This window comes from Vicia villosa, linkage group LG4 (assembly GCF_029867415.1).
Source record: "Vicia villosa cultivar HV-30 ecotype Madison, WI linkage group LG4, Vvil1.0, whole genome shotgun sequence".
Taxonomy (NCBI): domain Eukaryota; kingdom Viridiplantae; phylum Streptophyta; class Magnoliopsida; order Fabales; family Fabaceae; genus Vicia; species Vicia villosa.
This window is the reverse complement of record NC_081183.1, coordinates 174,439,821-174,463,996: the sequence shown is the minus strand read 5'-3', so window position 1 is coordinate 174,463,996 and position 24,176 is coordinate 174,439,821. Positions and strand designations below refer to the sequence as shown.

The window sequence follows — 24,176 nt, the reverse complement described above, 5'->3', positions numbered from 1 at the left end:
CATTTTAATTTGATTAAGCGAGTATCAAAATATTATCATATTACATTGAATTGAGAATATATTGTTGATGTTATATTTTGCTGAGAAAAGAGTCATAATCTATATTTTTATGATTAATTTTATTGATTTGGTTTTTCTTATAAGTTGTAGTTTGAAATATACAATTTTTAATGTATTAATTAATAATTTGTGCAGATTAAACAATGAAGAGAATAAACCCCGCTAATGGAACATCCATCCAAGTTTTGTTCTATGATATTTTAATCCACATTTTCATGAAACTTAATGTTGTTGAACTTTCAATTGCTTCTATGGTGTGCAAATCATGGAACCAAATTTGTCGTGACCCTTTACTATGGGCTAAGATTGATCTATCTCGATTAAACCCTAATATTTTTAGTAATATACCTTTATTGCCAGGAACTTGGAGGGAAGATACAAATTCAAGATATAAATTGATGAAATTCTTGGATTATGCTCTAAGTTTGAGCAATTATAATACAAATTGCTTAAAACTCAACTTCTTTGCATATTTGTCGGATGCACAATTAACCTATGTAGCTGAAAGGTATTATTTTTAAGTCATCCTTTTTTCTTGACAACTAATAATAATGTAGGACTAGCTATTAATATTTTCATGATTTTTTTTGCTCATTTAGGGAGTCGCGTAACAAATATATTTTTTAATTAACTTTTCGATGTTAATAATTTTGTGGATTTGAATATTTTCCGCCACATAAGTTTTATAGTATTTTAATGTGTTTTCTTTGGTTTGTAGGACACCAAATTTAAAGCAGTTAGTACTTCCTTTTAATGTAAACTTATCCACATCTGGAATAGAAAGTGCGATGAAAACATGGAGAGGCCTTGAATCCATAACTATTACCTCAAGGATTACATCAAGTCGCATTTTTTTCGCCATTAGTAATAATTGCAAGAACATCTCTAAACTAAAATTCACTTGCAACTTTGAAATATGTCATGCAGATCTCATGGTTATATACACCCCAAATTTGAAGTTCTTAAGTGTTCGTAATATTATGGTGAACCTTAAAGCTCTATGCAAAATACTCAATAGCTTAGAAAAGTTGGAGGTGGTAAATATATGTCATAGTGTCATTTGGGATCATTCTGAGGGTGTACAAGTATTGTACACTATTAAAGATCTCCAAAAACAAATGAAATTTTCATGTCTAAAAAGACTTATATTTTATAATAGTAAAAATTGTTGCTCGTAAATGTTCAGGAGACAAATAATTTTATGTTTTAACTTAGAATTTATATCATGTTAATTATTTATATTAAAAAGTTTAACTTTGTTATATTTGTTTCAAAGTAATAAAATATATATAACAGATAATTTATTTGGGTGCAATGAATCCATGCCTACTATCTCAAGCATGATGATGTGATGGATAGGGCAGTTAAAACTTCTGATTCAGGGGTGTTCAAATTCATCCTACAACAAAGAATTCTGGTACAACAGTGGCATAATGAGTGGTTGACTATGGTGCAAACACATAAGTTTAATGGTAGGACATTCTAAAATTTGTTGCAGATGGATTGCCCTAGTGTGGAATGGTATAATCTGGTGTTCCACAATAAAGCTAGGCCTAGAGCGGTGTTCATGCTTTGGATGCTTTGTCATGGGAAATTTCCTACACGCATGAGACTGCATCGTTGGGGTATGGTACAAACGAATGACTGTGGTTTTTGTGACAAAGATGAGACCATTCATCATTTATTCTTTGAGTGTGTTATTCTGAAACGGATATGGCAAAGAGTCCAAAACTGGCTGCGGTTTCAGCATGAGCCTGGCAGTCAGACACATGAGATGAACTGGTTTTTGCTGCACTATCGGGATAAAGGCTGAAAAGCTGATTTGATGCGTTTGGCCTTAGCGGAAACAATGTACGAGGTATGGCAGTACCGAAAAGAGAGATGTTTTGGCCATAGTGTAAATAATAGCGATGTAGAGGGGAAAATTATCAATGGTATAGTTTATAGAGGGTGGAATAGTCCTAAGCTTAGGTCACATATAGCTAACCTTTTAATGCCTTAATTTAGGTTTGTTTCTCTTGTCTTTTTGAGGGCTCGATCCTAGCGATCGCCTTGTATCATTCCTGTTTTTGAATTAATACATTTTTTGATTCAAAAAAAAATGTATGCATAAAATTTTTATAGAGACTAAAATATGTCATTTTTTAATAGAAACTAAAAATGAAATTTGAGACATTTAGAGGGACCAAAAACATACTTAACCCTTTATATAAGATCCCTTCAAGTTAAATTAATAAAATCCTCCAAATAGTTTAATAAAACTTCTTTATATTATTTGAATAACACCTCTTTATTTAAATAACTTTTTTTCATATATTTTGAATTACATCTTTTTATATGAGTCATTTAATTTATTTAATTTCATTTTGATAATTAAAAGATAAAACCTAATTATACCAATAATATATAAATATACGTGAATTAAAATCAATATAAATTAGGCTAAATTACAGTTTTGATCCCCCTATTTTGGCCAACTCATGAAATCAGTCCCCCTATTTATTTTTTAAACAGTTTTGGTCCCCATATCCATTTTTCATTCAAAAAACACTGTTGTGTACTATGTTTTAGATATGTAGCATACTTTTATTGACTTGGAATAAGAAATATTAATTATTGACGATGTTTTCTACCTTTAATCGTCTTCCCTGATCGTCGTCTTTTTCTCCCAGCTTGTTCGTTCATCTCTTTCATTCTCCAAAAAAATGCTCTCTACGTTCTCTCTCGTTCAGAAAGTATCCCACGAATACAAAAAATTGAAAAATCAACATTTTTTGGACGAAAAATGGACATGAGGGACCAAAATTGTTTAAAAAATAAATGGGGGGACTGATTTCGTGAATTGATCAAAATAGGGGGACCAAAACTGTAATTTAGCCTATAAATTAATTACAATTTATGTATTATGACAACTAACCATACTATTTTTTTCAATATGTATGATCTTACATGTTGTAGTCTGGACCATTTGGAAGAATGATAAAGAGTGAGTTCATTATTGTAACACCCTTCTAAATCCCGCGGAAATTAATAGATAAATCAGAGTAAACATGAAACAAGGGTGCCACAATTATTTAAAAACAATCAAAAACCAGCCTTAGTCTTAAGTCATGTTTCATTAGGAAACGAATTATCAAAACATAATCATGTTCATCACAGCGGAAAGAAAACATCGTTAATACAACCAATGGAAATAAAATCTAACACCAATTAAAATAGAGTAATCTCATAAAACTCTAAAACTATCGTTCCCCAGTGTTACAAGATTAGAGCATGACCAACACGACCCAAAATAACAGATAAACTCTACGAGTCATCCTCACCGAGCACTAATGCCGCTACTCCTCAATCTGAAAAATGTCAACAAGTAAGGGTGAGTCTCATTCCCAATTAACCAATGTTATGCATTCATAAGCAACAAAACATTATAATATACCATTCACCCAATTTGTCATATATTCAGATTTCAATCATCATTCATCAACCACAACAATTACACATCAAACACAACACTGAAATCATTTCAGTCATTTTATAACAATGCATATGACCAACTAACACTATGCATGTGGTACCATAAACCGTGGAAATAACCCATCTGACCGATCTAAACCTCATCGAGATACGGCCCAACCGACACAAATTCCACATAATGGGAATTATGTCCACCATTGATCCAAATCATCATCGGGATCCATCACCGAATGCATATGAATGAATGCACACATATAACATACTTAAAACATCACTGATCCGATGCATCTCATCGTCTCACCATAACTCACCATTTTCATCACCGATCAAGTATGTCCATGTTTGCACAATCATTCAATTATTCACACATTTATTACGACAACAACAATCACAATTCATCCAACATCACACCAAGATATTATCATTTCACACGTTCATATATATGCACAATATTTCATTTCACTGAATCTCCCTCACTGCCTCCTCTCAGATTGCTCAACATTTTGTCCAGCCTGTTTATGTCGTTCACCGCCTCCTCCACTTTTAAATCGACCCAACCAAAAACATTATGATTCCATCATTTCAGTCTACTCTTTATCCCTTTCAGCTTTTCACTTTGACGAAATCTCGAAATCGGTCATTACTGAACCACACATTATTAAAACGAAAAGGCTTCGACCCCTATTCAGCTTCCCCATCTTCTAACCATATGGGACAATGGTCCGAAACGTTGCGCTTTCCTAATTCCTGGTTAAACAACTTTCAATTGTGAATGATGTTTTCACAAACGAGAAACATGTCTAACCTGCTCATTGTCGTTCTGTTGCTGTTAAACCAAGAGAATTTGCCTCCAGGGCAAGGCAAATCTACTAAGTCAGCTTCCTCGATGAAAGCTTTGAAGTCCTCCATATCTCTTTCTCTACCCCCTCCCCTCTTCCTACCCTCTCCTCCTTGCAAGTAACTGAGTTGAAATCCCCTCCAAAACACCAATCCTCTTCACTAAACTCTCCTTTCAGTCTTATTATCTCCCTCCACATTTCCACATTTCCCTCTCCTCCTTGCTTCCCTTTGTTGTGTGTTTTCCAATCTTCCCTTTCTTTTGCTTTCTCATTCCTTCTGAACTTGGGGATGTTCACATGTAACTTTCTGCCGTTGAGAAAAGTGTTGTCCAGCTTAGTTGCCATTACTCTCTCATCTTCGACGTTGAAAAACCGGATGAAGCCGTATCTTCTTCCCCTTTTATCTCTTTTCGCTGCTATGATTACTTCGTCCAACTCTCCGAAATCTATGAACTTTTGGTACAGGTCCCTAGCCCTCCATTCTTTTCCAAACTCAGTCATAAAGGAAGTGGAAGTCCTGCTTCTCTCCGATCTGGGCCTTGAGCTAGCAGCATCCCACTTCCTAGTATGTTTTCCTCTCTTTCTTGCCTCCGCCTTCGTCCATCCTCCTTCGTCCATGCTATCTCACTCGGTGCACGATGACACTGGATATCTTTTATTAGTATTGAATTTCACACTACATGCAACTCCTCTCCTGTGACGAAAAAGGATGAATCTCATTTATAATACTACTTTTAATTATTGGGTAAAATATTCTTTATACAAAATTGATGTAGTAATTAATGTTCTACTAATTAAGGATAAAAAATATTTATACTGCATGTACATATATTTAATTTAAGTTTTAACTTTTCTGGTAACCAGCCTGATTTATAAAAAATTAAAATATATTAAAATATTAATTAATTTATATTTAACTTTTATGAACCAACCATATTTATTTTTCATAATCTTTTATGGAGGTGACGAAAAAGGATGGATCTCATTTATAATACTATTTTTAATAATTGGGTAAAATATTCTTTGTACAAAATTGATGTGTATGTAATTAATATTCTATTAATTAAGGATAAAAAATATTTATACTGCATGTATATATATTTAATTTAAATTTTAACTTTTCTGGTAACCAGCCAGATTTATAAAAGAATTAAAATATATTTAAATAGTAATTACTTTATATTTTAACTTTTATGAAAACCAATCATATTTATTTTTCACAATCTTTTATGGAATTGAGGATGAATCTCATTTATAATACCATTTTTAATTATTGGATAAAATATTCTTTGTACGAAATTGATGTATACGTAATTAATATTCTACTAATTAAAGATAAAAATATTAGTACTGCATGTACATATATTTAATTTAAATTTTATCTTTTCTGGTAACCAACCAGATTTATTTTTTACAATCTATTATGGAAAGTGACAAAAAAGGATTAATTTCACTTAAAATAATAATTTTAATCAACGTTTTAACTTTTGTGGTTTCTTACAATCCTCCATGAAAATGGAAAAAAGGGATGAATGCCATTTTTAATTTAAAGGAAAATATCCTTAGTACATAATTGATATGGATAGAAACTAAATCTCATATTTTTTTTAAATAAATTTAATATTGTTTTATTCTAGTTGATATCAAATCTCATACATTTGAAATTCATGGCTATATATTTTAAAGAAGACTCAAATATAAATCAACAACTCATACATTTCCATGCACATAAGAATATTACATTTCCATCCAAACTTCGTGAGGACTGAGGAGTTAAGGAGAAGAGGTATTATCTTAAATCATTTTATTTAGTTGCTTAACAAATTTTAATTTTTGAAGTGCTATTGTTTGTTGAATATTTTGTGAAATGTATGAAACTCTTTATAATTAGTCTTTTGTTCGAAATGAGTAGTCTTTTCTTATCCAATTAAACTATTATAGATTTAGATCGTTGAATTGCTTATTACAAATGTTATATTTAAAGGATCTCTTGTTTGATATTAACAATTTTTTTTCTCTAGATATTTTAAAATATTAATAAACATTAGTTTAGTTAGACCATTTTAATTTGAGCGAGTTTCAAAATATTATCATACTAGTACTTAGACCCGTGCGAGGCACGGGTTAAATATTTTATAATATTTGAAAAACACTTATGATTTAAATTTATTATTCATTATAAATTTATTGAATTGATATAAAATTTATAATAAGCAAATATTTAGAAATATTAATGCGTTATATCTTAAACGGAAATTTAAATTTTAAAACATAAAAAGACGATAGAAAATTAATAAGACAGGATTTACACGTGTTAAATTAAATATTTTATACAAAACCAAAAATTTATATCATTAATTGATATTGGTATAAAACCAAATTTATAGGGTAATAATTGGTATAAAATTAAAAATTAAGTATTTTATACCAAACCAAAAAATTATATCATTAATTGAATCATAATTGATATTGGTATAAAAACAAATTTATATGATAGGTTAAAACAAATTTTATAAAATAAAATAAATTAAAATCAAAAAATTAATATTCAATCCTAATTGATATCAATTATAATTCATATAAAACCAAAAATTTATATAATGAAACAAAAATAAATATCTTGTGGTGTACTTTTATGATAGGTTAAAACAAATTTTATAAAATAAAATAAATTAAAATAAAGGACATAAAAATAATTGTAAAATTAGAATAATTGAAACATAAGAAAAATAAATTTTTATTTTTATTTTTATTAATATTTATTTTTATTATGTTCCAATTAATCGAATTTAACAATTATTTTTATTAGAAATTTTCCATTATCAACTTAATGGGAAATTTAATGTTTCAATTTGTTATTTAAAATAAGTTATAAAATTAAAAGAAAGATAAATAGAATAAGAGTAATATAATAAAAACAAAGTTCATCTCCACCTCACTTACTTTCTGCAGCCATTAATGTCTGTGATATTCAGTCTGGTAGAACCGTTGGAAGGTCATCTCCACCTCACTTACTTTCTGCAGGCCTTGAAAGGGAAAATGAAAAGGAAGAAATTGTGTCTCATATGGCTGTCAACAATTTGGATAATTTGGAATTCAAGAAACAACTTCATCTTTAACAATTCTCATATAGTTTTAGATGAAGTCATTGTGAGCATCAATATGGTTTCTTGGTTACGATTGTCGATTGGGTCGAAATTTTGTTCTATTATCCCTTTTTACTCTTTGTATCAAGCTCCGTTGGAAGCTTTAAAATCTGTAATTTAACTGTATTGTATTGGGTTGTGAGTACCCTAGTACTCAAATCTTCTAATATTAATCTAATCTTGCTTATCAAAAAAAATGTCTGTGATATTCCACGGGTTCCCATTGGTTGATGTATTTTTTTTATAAACCTATATTACCTTTTTTTTTATAAACGCATATTGATTGATGTAATGAATGAAACTTTGATATGAAAATTTGATAAGAAAAAAATAAAGAAATTTAATTAATATTGTTGCATTACATGAGCAAATAAATTTATAATAAAAAAATTAAATAAACCTATAATAATATTTAATAAATACCTAACACATTTCTTTCAATTGTTAAAAATTCAATCAAACCTATATAATTAAATATTTAATAACTTCCTAAATATTTATCGTGTGGCTACTCCTTTATAACTTTATATATTGACGGAGGACCAAAGAGGATTTACACCATGTGTATAAAATAGAAATCAGAAAATGTGAAACAATTCAAAAAATGTTAGAAACACTAAGCAAGAAGCCAAAGAAAGATACACTATGTCTAATACAGTTAAAAGTAATAAATTTTAAAGACAGTCCACATTTGAAATCTAAGATAACCTCCCACCAACATTTGGAACATAAATTTCTGCAATTCTATATAAACCGTTTGAACAATGCAAGCACGTTAGAATAAGGTTAAAGGTAACCAACTGGAACCATTTCAAAACTAACATTTCATGATCCTTCAAGTGCTATAAAATGGTAGAAAAATAAAATTTTAAAAGGACATTGAAGTGTGTTAAACTGCCAGGCATAAGAAAATGTCAAAAACCAAACAAATAAGTAGGGAAACTTATATTCTAAGTATAATAAACTCAGACAGACAGTAGCTAGTAAAATGATTTTTGGCAACTGGCAATAGTGTTGAGTGTCGCCAAAATCTTTGGAGGCTCAACTCACAAAAAAGGATCAATGATATACAACTTTAGCAAGAATATCCTAATATCTTAGTCTTTAGCATGATCAAAAACTTGATTGTTGGTTGTTTGACATATTTTTCTTTGACTTTAATAAGCTATACTTGTTACAGAAAAAATAAGTTATACTTGTCAAAGATGTTATGCAACACCAAAAGTTCACAACAATATTCATCCTCCATATTTGAGAACCTAAAGCATAATTTTATCAAACACTTGGTAGGCAATAAGATATTATTGGAGAATAAGGCGTAAACATATTAACTTAGATTTTATAGTGTTCAAAGTCTCATTGTTCTAGCTTTCTCTCTCAACATCAGTGACAAATAATTAAAACTATATTATAAACATGATGGATGATGGATGATACAGCAAACACGAAAAAAGGAAGAAAAAAATCAAGAAGCTTTACCTATATTGTTCCAGAACTTTAAAGGTTTCTAATGGAGTGCTGAATTTTTTAGTTCCTTAAAAGCCTTTTAACGATGATAATTTCAAAGCTGAGTTTGGAAGAAACTGTGTGAATTTTCCATTTCCACTTGATTGCATTGACATAATTTGCTTTTAATCTTGTGACCTTTCTGATTCAGCTGCATTGATCAATGATAAAACTTAAAAAAAGTGCTTATGGAAAATAAATATCTATTTGCTTTCTTGGATAGACATGGTTAATATTAAAAGATACAACAACTTTATTCAAAGGATAAGTATAACAAATATAAATAACAATGAGTCAAAAAGTTATGGGATTCATATCTGCCATATCTTGTCCATCTAAAACAGGTCATATTGTCCAAATGTAAAAAGATATTAGAAAACCAGAAATCCAATTGAATTTCCAATCTTTAAATATAAATCACAAAATTCATACACAAATAACAATCTTAAGAAGAAAAAATGAAAACTTCATAGTCCAAACAAAATAACCAGAGATTAAGAAAAAAAGGGGCTAAAATTCGAATTTAACCTAGAAAATAGGAATTAGAAATTGGAAATTGATCCTTTAAGAAAGTAACACCCATAAGAGAATAACTCGAACAACAATATTACATGACTCCTTTGCATGAGTAGTTTCCTTAACCAAGTCATGTCCTCCGGAAGCCAATCAAAAAACCTTATTCAGAAATTTGGAGGAGAATCCGTAAATACACCGCTGAGTGACAAATCCAAAGTTGTGTGAAGTTTAGGTTCAAATTGGTCCTATTTATATTATTGAATTCATCAGGAATCAATATAAATCAACAAAAATTCAATTAATTTACCTGGAAAATCGAATAGATGACATTGATGATGAGATGAATCGGGACTGGGATAAAGAGAAAGCATTGATGACATTGGAAATGGATTGGCTTGATAAGTTATATTGTTCATGGATGGAATTTAAGAGATTTTATTTAGAAACTGATATTGGTAGTGAAACCAATAGATTATTCTTCGCGTTTCATCTGTATTCAACCGAAAATATAGCTTATGCATGTACCAAATAATTTGAACCATCACATGAAGTGAATGTTTCAAAGGCCCAAAAAAAATCTGAACCGACTTAACCTTTATTGATTTCACATGGCCCAATTGTATAATAAACCAAATAGTAAACAAAATTAAACTAAATGAAAATACAATTAACTTAATCAATACAAATAGCAATTAATGTCTCAATTTTTTAATATAATAATATTTTAAATATTAAAAATAAAAATATTATTAATTATAGAAAGTTTACTATTAATAGAAAATTTAAAAATAGAAAGCCTTCTAATAAGATGACATGTGGCAAAGTTGCCAAAATACTCATCTTGCTTTATTATATTGTATGATTACATTGAATTGAGAATATATTGTTGATAGTATATTTTACTGAGAAGAGTCATAATCTATATTTTTATGATTAATTTTATTGATTTGGTTTTCTTATAAGTTTTAGTTTGAAATATACAATTTTTAATGTATTAATTAATAATTTGTGCAGATTAAACAATGAAGAGAATAAACTCCGCCAATGGAATATCCATCCAAGTTTTGTTCTATGATATTTTAATTCAAATTTTCATGAAACTTAATGTTGTTGAACTTTCAATTGCTTCTATGGTGTGCAAATCATGGAACCAAACTTGCCGTGACCCTTTACTATGGGCTAAGATTGATCTATCTCGATTAAACCCTAATATTTTTAGTAATATACCTTTATTGCCAGGAACTTGGAGGGAAGATACAAATTCAAGATATAAATTGATGAAATTCTTGAATTATGCTTTAAGTTTAAGCAATTATAATACAAATTGCTTAAAACTCAACTTCTTTGCATATTTGTCGGATGCACAATTAACCTATGTAGCTGAAAGGTATTATTTTAAAGCCATCCTTTTTTCTTGACAACTAATAATAATGTAGGACTAGCTATTAATATTTTCATGATTTTTTTTGCTCAATTAGGGGCTGTGTAACAAATATATCTTTTTGAATTAAATTTTGGATGTTAATAATTTTGTGGATTTAAATATTTTCCGCCATATAAGTTTTATAGTATTTTAATGTGTTTTATTTGTTTTGTAGAACACCAAATCTAAAGCAGTTAGTACTTCCTCTTAATGTAAACTTATCCACATCTGGAATAGAAAGTGCGATGAAAACATGGAGAGACCTTGAATCCATAACTATTACCTCAAGGATTACATCAAGTCGCATTTTTTCCGCCATTAGTAAGAATTGCAAGAACATTTCTAAACTAAAATTCACTTGCAACTTTGAAATATGTCATGCAGATCTCATGGTTATATACACCCCTAATTTGAAGGTCTTAAGTGTTCGTAATATTATGGTGAACCTTAAAGCTCTATGTAAAATACTCAATAACTTAGAAAAACTGGAGGTGGTAAATATATGTCATAGTGCCATTTGGGATCATTTCGAGGGTGTACAAGTATTGTACACTATTAAAGATCTCCAAAAACAAATGAAATTTTCATGTCTAAAAAGACTTACATTTTGTAATAGTAAAAGTTGTTGCTCGTAAATATTCAGGAGACAAATAGTTTTATGTTTGAACATGTCAATTATTTATATTAAAAAGTTTAACTTTGTTATATTTGTATCAAAGTAATAAAATATATATAATAGATAATTTATTTAATTGTATATTAAGTATGACTAAAGTGAGAGACATGTTGAAAATATGCAATTCTTAAACTATTTTTAGTTAAAACTTATTGTAAAATTGGACAACAATAATTAATAGAAATTATTGTATGAGTAAAGTGATAATCATATCTTACAGGTTATGAATTTGAGATATCAGATTTTAACACACACGTCAAATTAGAAACATGAATTGTGCATTGAGAGTAAGTCGACTAAGAATTGTGTCAAACTTTTGTTAAGTTTAATTCAAAATTTACCTAAGCATCATGTATACCTTTATGTTCGAACCAAGCCTTACTTTTGGGAAATTCATTTGGTAATGTCTAAGTTTTCCACAGAAGTAACAATTCTTGATTTTTATTTCTTTTTCTAAATTCTGGTAGAAGACTCGACAATTTTAATGGTTATTTCCCTTTTCCATAGTTTTTTCACATTTATTTCTAGATCTTTGATGATTTACCATATGGATATAATGATTTCCTTGATTCGAGTTTCTCTTGATCCAACATATTTTGCAATTCACACATATTTCATTTATCTTTCATGGTATCATAGTTCATTTGAAAAGTACCATGTTGAGACAATAATGAATTCAATATGAATTATACAAGAAAATTTTCATTAACATTCTTAATGACTAAGGTTTGCTACAATACTAGTCATTTCGTTGATATGATCACGCATAGTATGAGACTCATCAAACTTTATGGTGATTAAAGTATTCATTAAGGTCCCTTCAAGAGACTTACCAGCTGTTTGAGAGCGATCTTCTACGAAACTCATAATTTTTCATTTTTGATTTCAGGAAGATTCGCTTTGTTGTTCCTTACAATGCACATTCATATAGACTTTAAAATTTTCTCTATAAGACTTTTCTCAAGCCTTGTAGTGGATTTTATCTTCATTACTACAATAATCATCAATAATAATAGGTTTCTCTTTTAAAAGAGGCAAGTCAAGAGTCAACACACATAGGTGAAATTCTACTCTTTTTTTTCCATTCAAAGAAATTCAACCTTTTAAAGACCAGAACATAAATATCTTTAGATTAGAGTGAAAGAATAATGAATCAAATTTTAATTAATAATCATTCATATATTTGGCATTACATATGCATCAATAAAATATGTTTTAGCTTTGAATATATAAATAAAACTAATAATGCACATATATTATCAACACACATGTTCATTCACTATAACAACAATTAATCAACCTTAGGGTAATCCAAAAATATCTTATAACAATAAACTTTTAATAAGTTTAAAAATTAATAATAAATTTCAGCAACCATACTTTAGATAACTGAAATAATTTGTAAGTTTAAAATTAAATAAACTTACAGGTTTGAAAATTTTCTAATTAATAGACTATTATAATATTTAGTTTATATAACCATAAAGCAAATACATAATTGTCATTAAAAAATTAATAATATATATATATATATATATATATATATATATATATATATATATATATATATATATATATATATTTATATATAGATATATACACGCAAACACAATATGCATTACATCAAATTGAATGAAAATCAACATTTTTGGTAATGTTATAAACAACGTTTCAGATGCTGAAACAGTGCTGAAGGAGATACATGCTGATATTGCTAGGAATGACTATGATGACTTGAGGCAATCTAAAGAGGTTAAAGCTCAACATGACCTTGAGATGTCTCTTAACATTGAGGAAGATTTCTGGAAAGAAAAATCTAGGCTCAATGGGCACTTAGTTGGGGACTGTAATACTTGGTATTTTCATTAGTACGCTAAAATAAGAAGGAAAACAAAAATTATCTCTGTCTTAAACATTAGGACACTCTCATCACTGACAATTCTATTTTAGAAGATTATATTGAATCTCATTTCAATAACTTGTTCAATTGCAATGCTGTTTTGCAAGACAATGGCATGATTCAGGACATCATTCCCACATTAGGGGATGATAAAACCAATTTTGTCCTCATCATGACTCCCTCTGCTGATGAGATCCAAAATACGATACTTACGCTTAATGCTGACTCTGCTCGGGCCCGGATGGATTTGGAGCCTTTTTCCTCCAAAAATACTGGGATATTATAAAGTTTGATGTTATTAACGCAATATGTTCTTTCTTTTGGCAGGGCTTGATCCCTCCTAATTACAATGCTAACACCATCGTTCTTATTCCTAAAAATACCTCTGCTAGCTCTTTGAATTAGTTTAGGCCTATAGCACTTGCAAATTTTAAACACAAGATCATCACTAAAGTTATTGCTGACAGACTTTCTTCCATTCTTCCTTCCTTAATTTCTCTTGAGCAAAAAGGCTTCATTCATGGTAGAAATATTAAGGACTGCATTTGCCTTACCTCTGAGACTATCAATCTCCCTAATAATAAAAAATTTAGTGGGAATGTTGCCCTTAAGATTGACATTTCTAAGGCTTTCGACACTCTCAGCTGGCCGTTTATTATTAAAACTCTTGAGTGTTTTGGCTTCAATGAGAATTTTGCAATTGGATTAAGGCCATTCTCAATTATGCTCATTTGTTTATTGGCCTTAATGGCAAACAAGTGGGGTATTTCAAATGCTCCAATGGGGTTAGGCAAGGCGACCCCCTCTCTCCCCTGCTTTTTTGTATCACTGAGGAGGTTCTTAGTAGGGGTATTAGCAAGTTGGTTAAGAAGAATAAGATCAATCTCATTAAGACTTCTAAGAACTACGTTGTCCCCTCCCACAACCTTTATACATATGACATTATAATTTTTTGTCGAGGGGACCGTAAATCTTTGACTGCCATTGCTAAACTCTTAAATGATTATGCCTTATGCTCTAGTCAGTTTTGTAATTATGCTAAATCCCTTATTTTTGCAAGTGAGATGCCGGTTGCTAGACTTCAAAGACTTGGATATTTACTGGGCTTTTCAATTGCCTACCCTCTGTTCATTTATCTGGGGGCTCCCATCTTCAGTGACTGGCCAAAAGCGTCTCATTTCAATTTGTGGCTGACAGAATTAGAATCAGGCTTGGGGCTTGGAAATCTAGTTTGTTATCCATGGTCGGAAGAGTCCAATTGGTGAAATTTGTATTACAAAGTAAGATGATACATTGTATAACTGTGTATAATTGGTCGGCGAGCATTATCAAAACCATAGAGACTTGGATCCGCAACTTCATTTGGAGTGGTAATTTGGAAAAGAAGAAGTTGGTCACTGGGGCTTGGAAAATTTGTTGCAAGGACTTTAAAGATGGAGGTTTATGTATCAAATCTCTTAGGAAATTCGATACTGCCTCTAATAATCACCTTTGTTGGAATTTCTTGAGAAGTAAACAAGACTGAGCTTTGGTGTTGGCTGCTAGAGTTAGAAGGAACTACAATTTTATTAAGTATTCCACCAGTTCTTCCATTTGGAGTAGTGTCAAAGATTTTGTTAGCACTATTTGGAAAATTTCCAATGGGTCATTGGCAATGGCAAGACCACCAACTTTTGGATGGATAATTAGCTAGGGGACTCGTTGGTTAATTTGTTCAATATTCCGAAGCACTTCATGATAATGTCATCACAGATTTCCCTAGTCTTCTTGAGAAGATCAAAGACATTAATCTTCCTCTTGTTGCGGTGGAGGATAAGCTGATCTAGACGGGTTCAGTCCAGCTGTCAGAGTCTGGAATCTAGAAAACATTGCTTCAATATTTTCATCATCTTCCATCTTGAAAGCCTCATACTTCTGGATGAGAGCCAGAGCTTTGGTCTCCTTGACTTGAGCATTCCCTTCATGAGTCATTTTCAAAGATTCAAGCATCTCATGAGCTGTTTTCCTGTTAGTTATATTTTCATACTCAGCATGAGATATAGCATTTAACAATATGGTTCTTGCTTTATGATGATTTTTGAAATCTTTCTTTTGTGAATCACTCATAGCTTGTCTGCTGATTTTGACTCCACCTGTTTTCGGATGTTTGTAACCATCCAACACCAAGTCCCATAGGTTACCATCTTGACATAGAAAGTAACTCTCTAGCCTATCTTTCCAATATTCAAAATTTTCACCATCAAAGACTGGTGGTCTGTTGAACCCATTGAAGCTAGTGCTACCATTGTTGTTTTGTTCAATAGTGGTTGGTACTGGAGTTGCCATTGGCGTGTTTTTCTCCTGAATCTTTTGTCTAACACTGTTAAGTGTTTGCACCTAGAACCAAGGTGCTCTGATGCCAATTGAAGGAGTGAAAAACACATAGAAAGGGGGGATTGAATAAAGGTTGTTTCTTTTTGGCAAATAAAAATAATGAACACAATTATTTTTATCCTGATTCGTTTGAAATCAAACTACCTCCAGTCCACCCTCACAGGTGATTTACCTCCACTGAGGATTTAATCCACTAATCAAAAAGTTGATTACAATGGTTCTCCACTTAGATCAACCTCTAAGTCTTCTTGAGTCTACATATCACAACTTGATCACTCAAGGAAATTTCTTTTACAAATATATAATTAAAATTACAAAGATATTAATGCTTCTAAAAAGCTGTAATCACTAAGTGATTTTTCTCTTAAGTGTATGATCTAGAACTCACTAAATGTACAAAAGTATGTGAGCTTGAAGATGAAGATGCTTGCTGTGTTCAAGAACTTTGCATGAAAGAATGTTATGTGTTATGTGTTGTAACGTTTCTCTTGGGCAGAATAGATCCTTTTATAGGTGTTAAGAATGTGACCGTTGAACAATTCTGCATTTAATACTTTGCGTGTACAGTACATGCTGCATTTAATGTTACATGTTTTTGTCAACTACCTCGAGCCTTGCTTCAACTGTTTTTTCTGACTATGCCTTTTGTAGCCATGCTTCTAACGTTCCTTTTGTCAGACAGACAGACTGACCTATTTAGCTAGTCATCATTTACTTTCTTCTGGAATCAGACTTTGTGATTTGCTTTGTTCATCAGAGTTTTTAGCGTTTGGTGCAAGTTAGAACTTCAGCGCTTCAGACTATGGAAGTTCCTTTGAGCGTGATACTTTTAGAGCTTCAGAGCTTGCTTCTAATAGCCATGTTCTAACAACTTCAAGACCATGTCCTGATGTCTTCAAGACCATGTTCTGATGTCTTCAAGACCATGTTCTGATGTAGCCATCCAGAACGTCTGGGTCAGAGCATCTGAAGGATAAGATATTGCATATTCTTTTACACTTTTCCTGAAATGGAAAACGTAATTTATTAGAGTATCACATTATCTTATACAAAATTCATTTCTAATGTTATCATCAAAACTAGAAAATATGACCAGAACATTTCATGTTCTAACAGAAGATTCCAAATTTTTGCAGATTGAAACGAAAAAAATAGATTAAAACAAAAATTATGTAAACAAGGTATTTCACCTCAGGTATTATTTCCAACAGAGGTATAAAGTACTTTTTATTTATAAAAGTAAAGAGAAAGGATGAATATAAACAAAGGAGAGGTTGTTCTTGTGAGAAAATAGAAAATGTTTAGAGAGAGAAGCTCTCCCTTTTCTCTAAATTTAGGATTCTCCATGTTTCCCTTTTTTGATGGGTGTCACCTCCCTTCTTGTAGGAGCTCCTCCTCCTTCATGGAAACTATTCACTACTATTATGGTGGTCATCTCCTCTTCAATGGAGGTTCCTCCCCCATTGTAAGTTTTCCCTCCTCTCTTTTCATTCTTTTGAAACTCTCACTCATGTTAGATCCGTACATGCTTCTTCCTCCAACCTCCATCAAGCTCCTCCTCCTCTCCACCATCAAACATCAATTGTTTGCAACTCCAAAATCACCTCCACCAACCAATGGCCTAAAGTGGTATCGACATGGAGAACGACCCCCACCGGAGCCGCCACCACCGGAAGATAAGGAAGCCCAGACTTTATGTGTGTGTTTTCATGTAATGATTTATTTTATTGTACTTGGTTTGTTATGGGTTCTATTTTTTCTTGTTTGGTTTGTTTTATTGGGTGTGTTGTTATTAGGCTTGGGTTGTTTTAAGTTTGTGCTCAAGGTATTTAATGAATTGCCTCAAAGAAGTTTGGACGGAGAAAATGTGTTTTGGAGTACGAGTCTTGCTAGGGATGTGGCAAATCAAACTCCTCTTTTCAGTCAACAATTGTTTCATTCACAAGTTGTGAGATTAATCAATATTGTGAACCTGAATAATCAATTTGAGTGTGATAAAGCTAGAGTCAAAGCTAAAGATATGATCCGTAATTGGATAGATTTAAATATTGGAGTTCCAAAACTCACATGTCTCTTGTGGAAGAACTTTGCTTGGTTGGTTGGATTAAAGTTTTGGTTTGGTACCTTCCTTTTGGTTTCTATCCTCTCAAAGCTTTTTAATGTCCATAGCTTGTTACTCTTAATTATTAGTGTTGTTGTCAATGTATGGATGGGAAATGCCCGAACACATTTTCTTTCTCTATGTTTGTACTCTCTCTTTTTCATCTAATGAATGAGATTGTTTTTTATAAATAAAAAAAAAGAAAAAAAAAAGGATGAATATCATTTTTAACAATATTTTAAATTTCAAGATGATATAATATCACTATCATATTTATGCATAATTATTATTACGATAATTAAGGATAATTTTTTTTTTTGGCTTTATACCACCGGTTTAGTCCGGTTCGGGGGCGAGTTCTGGCATCAAGTGGTTCCATCCCCCTCCCGATCGCAGTTGCGGGGGATCGAACCGTGGTATATAAATATTTTTTGTAGTATATAAATATATAACTAATTAAATATATTTAAAGTAATTTATATTTTAACTTTTATGGCAACTAACTATATTTATTTTTCAAAATTTTTTATGGAACTGACAAAAAAGGATGTATTCCATTTAAAATATTTTTTCATTTTTTTAGTAAAATATTCTTAGTACATGTGTAATTAAGGACGAAGGTTATGTTTGGATGGATGGACTAGAACGGAGCGGAGCGGAGTGGAACATGATGGAATAGAGTGGAGCGGAGCAGAATGGTATTGAGATTTCATTCCATTGTTTGTGTATATTTTATAATTTGACGGAGCGAAATAGAATATTTTAGTTCATTCCATTGCATACAGCCCAAATTGGGTGGAATGAAAATTGAAGGATATGATGGAATAGGATGGAATGGATTCCATCATATTCCATTCCACTCCATCCATTATTTATAAATTCAAACAATGGAATCAGATTAAATACCACTCCACTTCATTCCATTCCATCACATTCCATCAATCCAAACATACCCTAAGAATAATTGTACCGTATATACATATATCTTTAAGGCGACAAAAAAGCATAAATTTCATTTAAAACAATAACTTTAATTTTCATGTGAAATAATCCTAGTACCATATTGAAACGTAATTATTATTTTTCTAATTAAGGATAAAATTAATTATATCAACCATATAAATATATGTGAATTAAAATCTATCTAAATTAATCTATATTTAAACTTTTGTGGCAACCAGTCATATTTAGTGAAAGTGACAAAAAAGGATAAATGCCATTTAATTTTTTTTTAATTTATGGAAAAATAATCTTTAGTATATAATTAATAAGGATAGAAATTAAGGTTTATATTTTTTTTAAATAATTTTAAGTTGTTTCATTGTAACAAATTATAAATCTCATTCATTTGAAAGTTTTGCTTATATATTATAAGGAAGAATCAATTTCAGTCAGTAACTCATACATCTAAGAGAGTTATATTTCTTACACTTCTATCCAACCTTAATTTGGAGTTGAAGAGAAGAGGTATTTGCTTAAATAATTATATTTAGTTGCATAAGTAATTTTAATTTTGAAGTGCTATTGTCTATTGAATATCCAACCTTAATTTTATTTATCTTGTTTTTCTTATAATTTTGGTTTGAAATACACATTTATTAATGTCTTATTAATAATTTGTGCAGGAAAAATTAAACAATGAAGAAAATTTGCTCCCATAGTGGAATATCCATCCAAGTTTTATTATATGATATTTTGATTAAAATTTTCATGAGACTTAATGTTGTTGAACTTTCAATTGCTTCTATGGTGTGCAAGTTATGGAATCAAATTTGTGGTGACCCTTTATTATGGGCTAAACTTGATCATCTCGAGTAAATTCCAATGCTTTTTATAATATACCTTTATTGCCAGGGGCTTGGAGAGAAGAAACATATTCAAGATATAAATTGATGAAAGTCTTGAGTTATGCCCTAAGTTTGAGCAATTATAATACAAATTGCTTAAAACTCAATTTCTTTGCATGCTTTAATGATGCACAACTAACCTATATAGCAGAAAGGTATTATTACTTTTAAATCATCCTTATTTCTAGTCAACTAATAAAAATGTATGATTAGCTATATATTTTTTTAGATTTTTTGGGTTAAATTACTCATGTTAATAATTTTGTGGATATGAATAGTTTATCTTGCTAATTAAATTTTGGGGCCAATCGAGTTCTTAAAATGTTGTTAAATTAAATGTTATAAATAGAGATAATTGATCATACATGCAATTAGTTCTAGAATGTCTATGTTTCTCCATACAAAAAAAAAGTACTCCTCTTCATCAATTTTATAGTATTTTAATTTTTTTTTCTTGTTTGCAGGACTCCAAATCTAAAACAATTAGTATTTCCGCTGAATGTGAATCTATCCACATTTGGAATAGAAAGTGCGATGAAAATATGGAAAGATCTTGAAATCATAACTATTACTTCAAGGGTCACCTCAAGTCGCATTTTTTCCGCCATTAGTAAGAATTGCAAGAACATATCTAAACTAAAATTCACTTGCAACTTTGAATCATGTCATGCACATCTCGTGATTAAATACACCCCAAATTTAAAATTCTTAAGTGTTCGTAATATTATGGTGAATCTTAAAGCTTTATGTAAAATACTCAATAATTTAAAAAAATTGGAGGTGGTAAATATATGTCATAGTGCCATTTGGGATCAATTGGAGGGTGTACAAGTATTGTACACTATTAAGGATCTAGAAAAACAAATGAATTTTTCATGTAAAAAAACACTTATATTTTGTAATAATAAAAGTTGTTGCGGGTAAATATTCGAAAGGACTAGAGTTTTATGTTTGAACTTTAAACTTGTATCATGTTAATGATTTATATTAAAAGAAATTTCTTTATCATATTATGATTGTTTGAAATTAATAAAGTTTATAGAATAGATCATTTCTCCAATTAAATATTAAGTACAAGTTAAGTGTGAGACATAATTAAATATAAATATGTAATTTTTAAATTATTTGTAGTAAACATCTTTAATGTTTAATGGGACAACAATAATGCATTGAAACTAATATGTAAGTAGGGTAATGATCATGGATTTGTGATATTAGGTTTCCAAATATGTATATATATTATGATTAATATTTATATTGGATTAAATTTCCATGAAAATATTATATAGTGGGTTATGTATATATCATAAGTTATTTTCAGAGTGACAGTAATGTATGTCATGTCTTTGACCTAAAATCACTATAATTCTTAGACGATGAGGATCAATTTAGTACCTTTAAACATTATTTATAACAAAACAATTATATAACAGTTTACTAGATATTCCATAAGTGTCTTAAAAATACATGAATGATCTAAATATAATTTTTCCCTTACATATGCTAGAGTAATATCAACGAACCCCTAGATTGAGTATGACTTCAAAATGCATAGATATATTAAAATACTTCAATTTCTGATATTGAGTTCATTTGTTAGTACTAAGAGAGTCTATGGCCTAAGATAAGAGAGGCTTTGAGGGCATGGTACTAAAAAATTCATCAAGCTTTACTTCAGTTTGAATTTTTCTTTAACAAGTGTGATCACTGACTCTTTTCTATAAGCATCAAGACATCACTATATATGCATTCATTTATGTTGATCACATCCTTTTCAATGGCACATAGCTTAAACTAATCTATGATCTTATTTTTAAGCTTCATGACAAGTTTCAATTGAAGAAACTTGGCATAACAAAGTAGTTTCTTGGAATCAAGCTGCACTATCAACCCAATGAATCTATGTTGTTTATACAAACTAAGCACATCAAAGATTTAATTTCCAAGGCCAACACGATTAATTAAATGGAGTAAACAAACCAATGATCATTCATTGTAAGATGAGAAAACATGGAACAAACAGATCAACTGATCCCTCCCTATGCAGGTCAATAATTGGAGTTCTTCAATATGTTACTTTAACAAGACCTGATATAGTCTATTGTGTCAAAAAAGCCAACCAATTCATGACAAAACCCCTTAAGTCATTTTTTGGTGTAGTCAAATGTATCGTGTGGTAGAACTAGTCATGGCTGGCTCCTCTCACCAGCTAATCATTTGCAAAGATTCTCCTTTTTTTTATCCTTGGTTGCCTAGAAATATTCTTTTAATATTTAAATATTTAATTTTTTAATTTTCTTATTTGAATTTTTATTATTAATAGGTAGATATATCTAATTTTACAACAAGATATAAATTAAATTTGAGTTCTAACGTATTTTAGACATATTATTTATCATTTTATATCTACATTAGAGAATACAATTTTTAAAATTTATATTTTGAAGAAGTGACAATCCTTTCTAATTGGTGTTGTTTTGAATTTTTTTCGAGGAACTTTTTAAAACGTTATAAACATGTCTATAAAATAATCATTTAAATATACATATTGATTTAATAATAGAGATTAAAATTACGTGCATAATAATTTTATGGAGACCAAAATATATCATTTTTTGTAATAGGAACTAAAAATAAAATTTAACATATTTTGTAAGGACCAAAAACATTCTTATACCCTCAAAAGAAAACGCAATAAATTGTAACCAAACAAATTTTCTCTTCGGAATTTTCTTTCTCTCTAAAGGCTTGTTATACTCTAAATATCAAAATCATTTAATTTCCTATGACTATGTCAATATCACTCCTTCTAGTTTTTAAGCAAATTTTAATTTTTAAATTCAGTATTATATATATATATATATGAAATACATGAATATAAGAAAAAAAATAGAGAATAGAGGATTTAACTTTTATTTTAATAAATTTATTTATTTAACTTTTTTCCTTAGTTGCTGGCATAATAATATCACATCAATTTGATACTATAATTATTTAATTTGACCTAAAATATTAAAAATATTATTTCAATATTTTAAATGACTATTCAATCTTTATTTTTTTCCCATTATTTCCTTAATTCTTAGAATTATAATATTGGATTAATTTGGTACCAATTTGATTTACTTTGACCCAAAAAAATTAAAAATATTATTTTAAATGGTTGTTCAACATTTTTCATAAAAGAATATAAGAAAAAAAATTAAATGTGTCTAATTCAATAAAAGATAAGGATAAAAAAAGTTTTCTATATATTTCTTTAAAACATAGATAGTACTTTTCATTGTTTTTGGTTATTTCAAGGCCATTATATATTTAAAAAAAGTTTCGAGTGTATATTTCATTCACCCTATATATCAAAGAAGTGTGATATCTTTAGGTTCATCCAACCTTCCTTGGGAGCTTAGAAGAAAAGGTACGCTCTAATTATTTCATACAGTTTCTTACGTTAATTTACTTGTGTAATTCATATGTATTGTAAATGGAATTATTTGCAGAATGTTCATACCTTACTTATAATAAGTCGATTTTTTTATTAAAAAAATGTATTGTTTGATGTTACATTGACACACTCTTATGGATTTAGTTCTTTTAAATTAAGATCTAATGGTGGAGATATTGCTACTTTGTATTTTAGATCCATTTTTTAAAAGAAGAAATACAATAAGTTTGTGTAAGATTTATCAATTATAATTGCATATCAATTTGAATTTATGGTTTCTTATGTTTTTCTAAAAAAATGGAATGTGTGCATTACTCAATTACATTGTTGTAGATCTAGTTGTTTGACTAATCTAATAGCGTATATTTCAATGGATTGTGTGTGTATTATTGATTAATCTATTAATAATTCGTGTAGGAAATATCAAACAATGAAGAAAAGAAATTCAGGTGGAATCTCCATCCAAGATTTGCTTTATGAAATTTTAATCAAAATTTTCATGAAATTAAATATTGTGGAACTTTCAATTGCCTCCATGGTATGCAAATCATGGAATGAAATTTGTCACGACCCTTTACTTTGGACTAAGGTTGATCTATCTCGACTAGAGTCCAATGCTTTTAACAATATACCTTTAATGCCAGGAGCTTGGAGAAATGATACGAATTCAAGAAATAAATTGACAAATTTCTTGAAGTATGCTCTAAATTTGAGCAATTATAATACAAGTTGCTTTATATTCAATTCCTATGTATATTTGACAGATGCACAATTAATCTTGGTTGCTCAAAGGTATTATATTTCTTATTTTTCTATCTCACTTATTCATCTAATGAATTTAAGATTTATGATAGAAAAAAATAGTTATTAACC

At 29.8% G+C, this 24,176-nt stretch overlaps 1 protein-coding gene and 1 long non-coding RNA gene across 2 annotated transcripts; one reads left to right on the top strand and one right to left on the bottom strand.

Moving 5' to 3' along the window:
* Positions 1-203: 203 nt before the first annotated feature.
* LOC131598350 (F-box/LRR-repeat protein At3g48880-like) lies at positions 204-1,873 on the top strand. The gene is made up of 3 exons (XM_058870963.1): positions 204-568; positions 779-1,097; positions 1,559-1,873. The coding sequence occupies exons 1-3, from the start codon at positions 204-206 to the stop codon at positions 1,871-1,873; spliced, it is 999 nt and encodes a 332-aa protein (XP_058726946.1).
* Positions 1,874-8,906: 7,033 nt separating this feature from the next.
* LOC131600351 (uncharacterized) lies at positions 8,907-10,085 on the bottom strand. Its single transcript, XR_009283115.1, has 3 exons — positions 9,849-10,085; positions 9,554-9,739; positions 8,907-9,176 (listed from the first exon to the last, which is right to left on the bottom strand). It is a non-coding gene; the product is annotated as an uncharacterized LOC131600351 (long non-coding RNA).
* Positions 10,086-24,176: the final 14,091 nt, after the last annotated feature.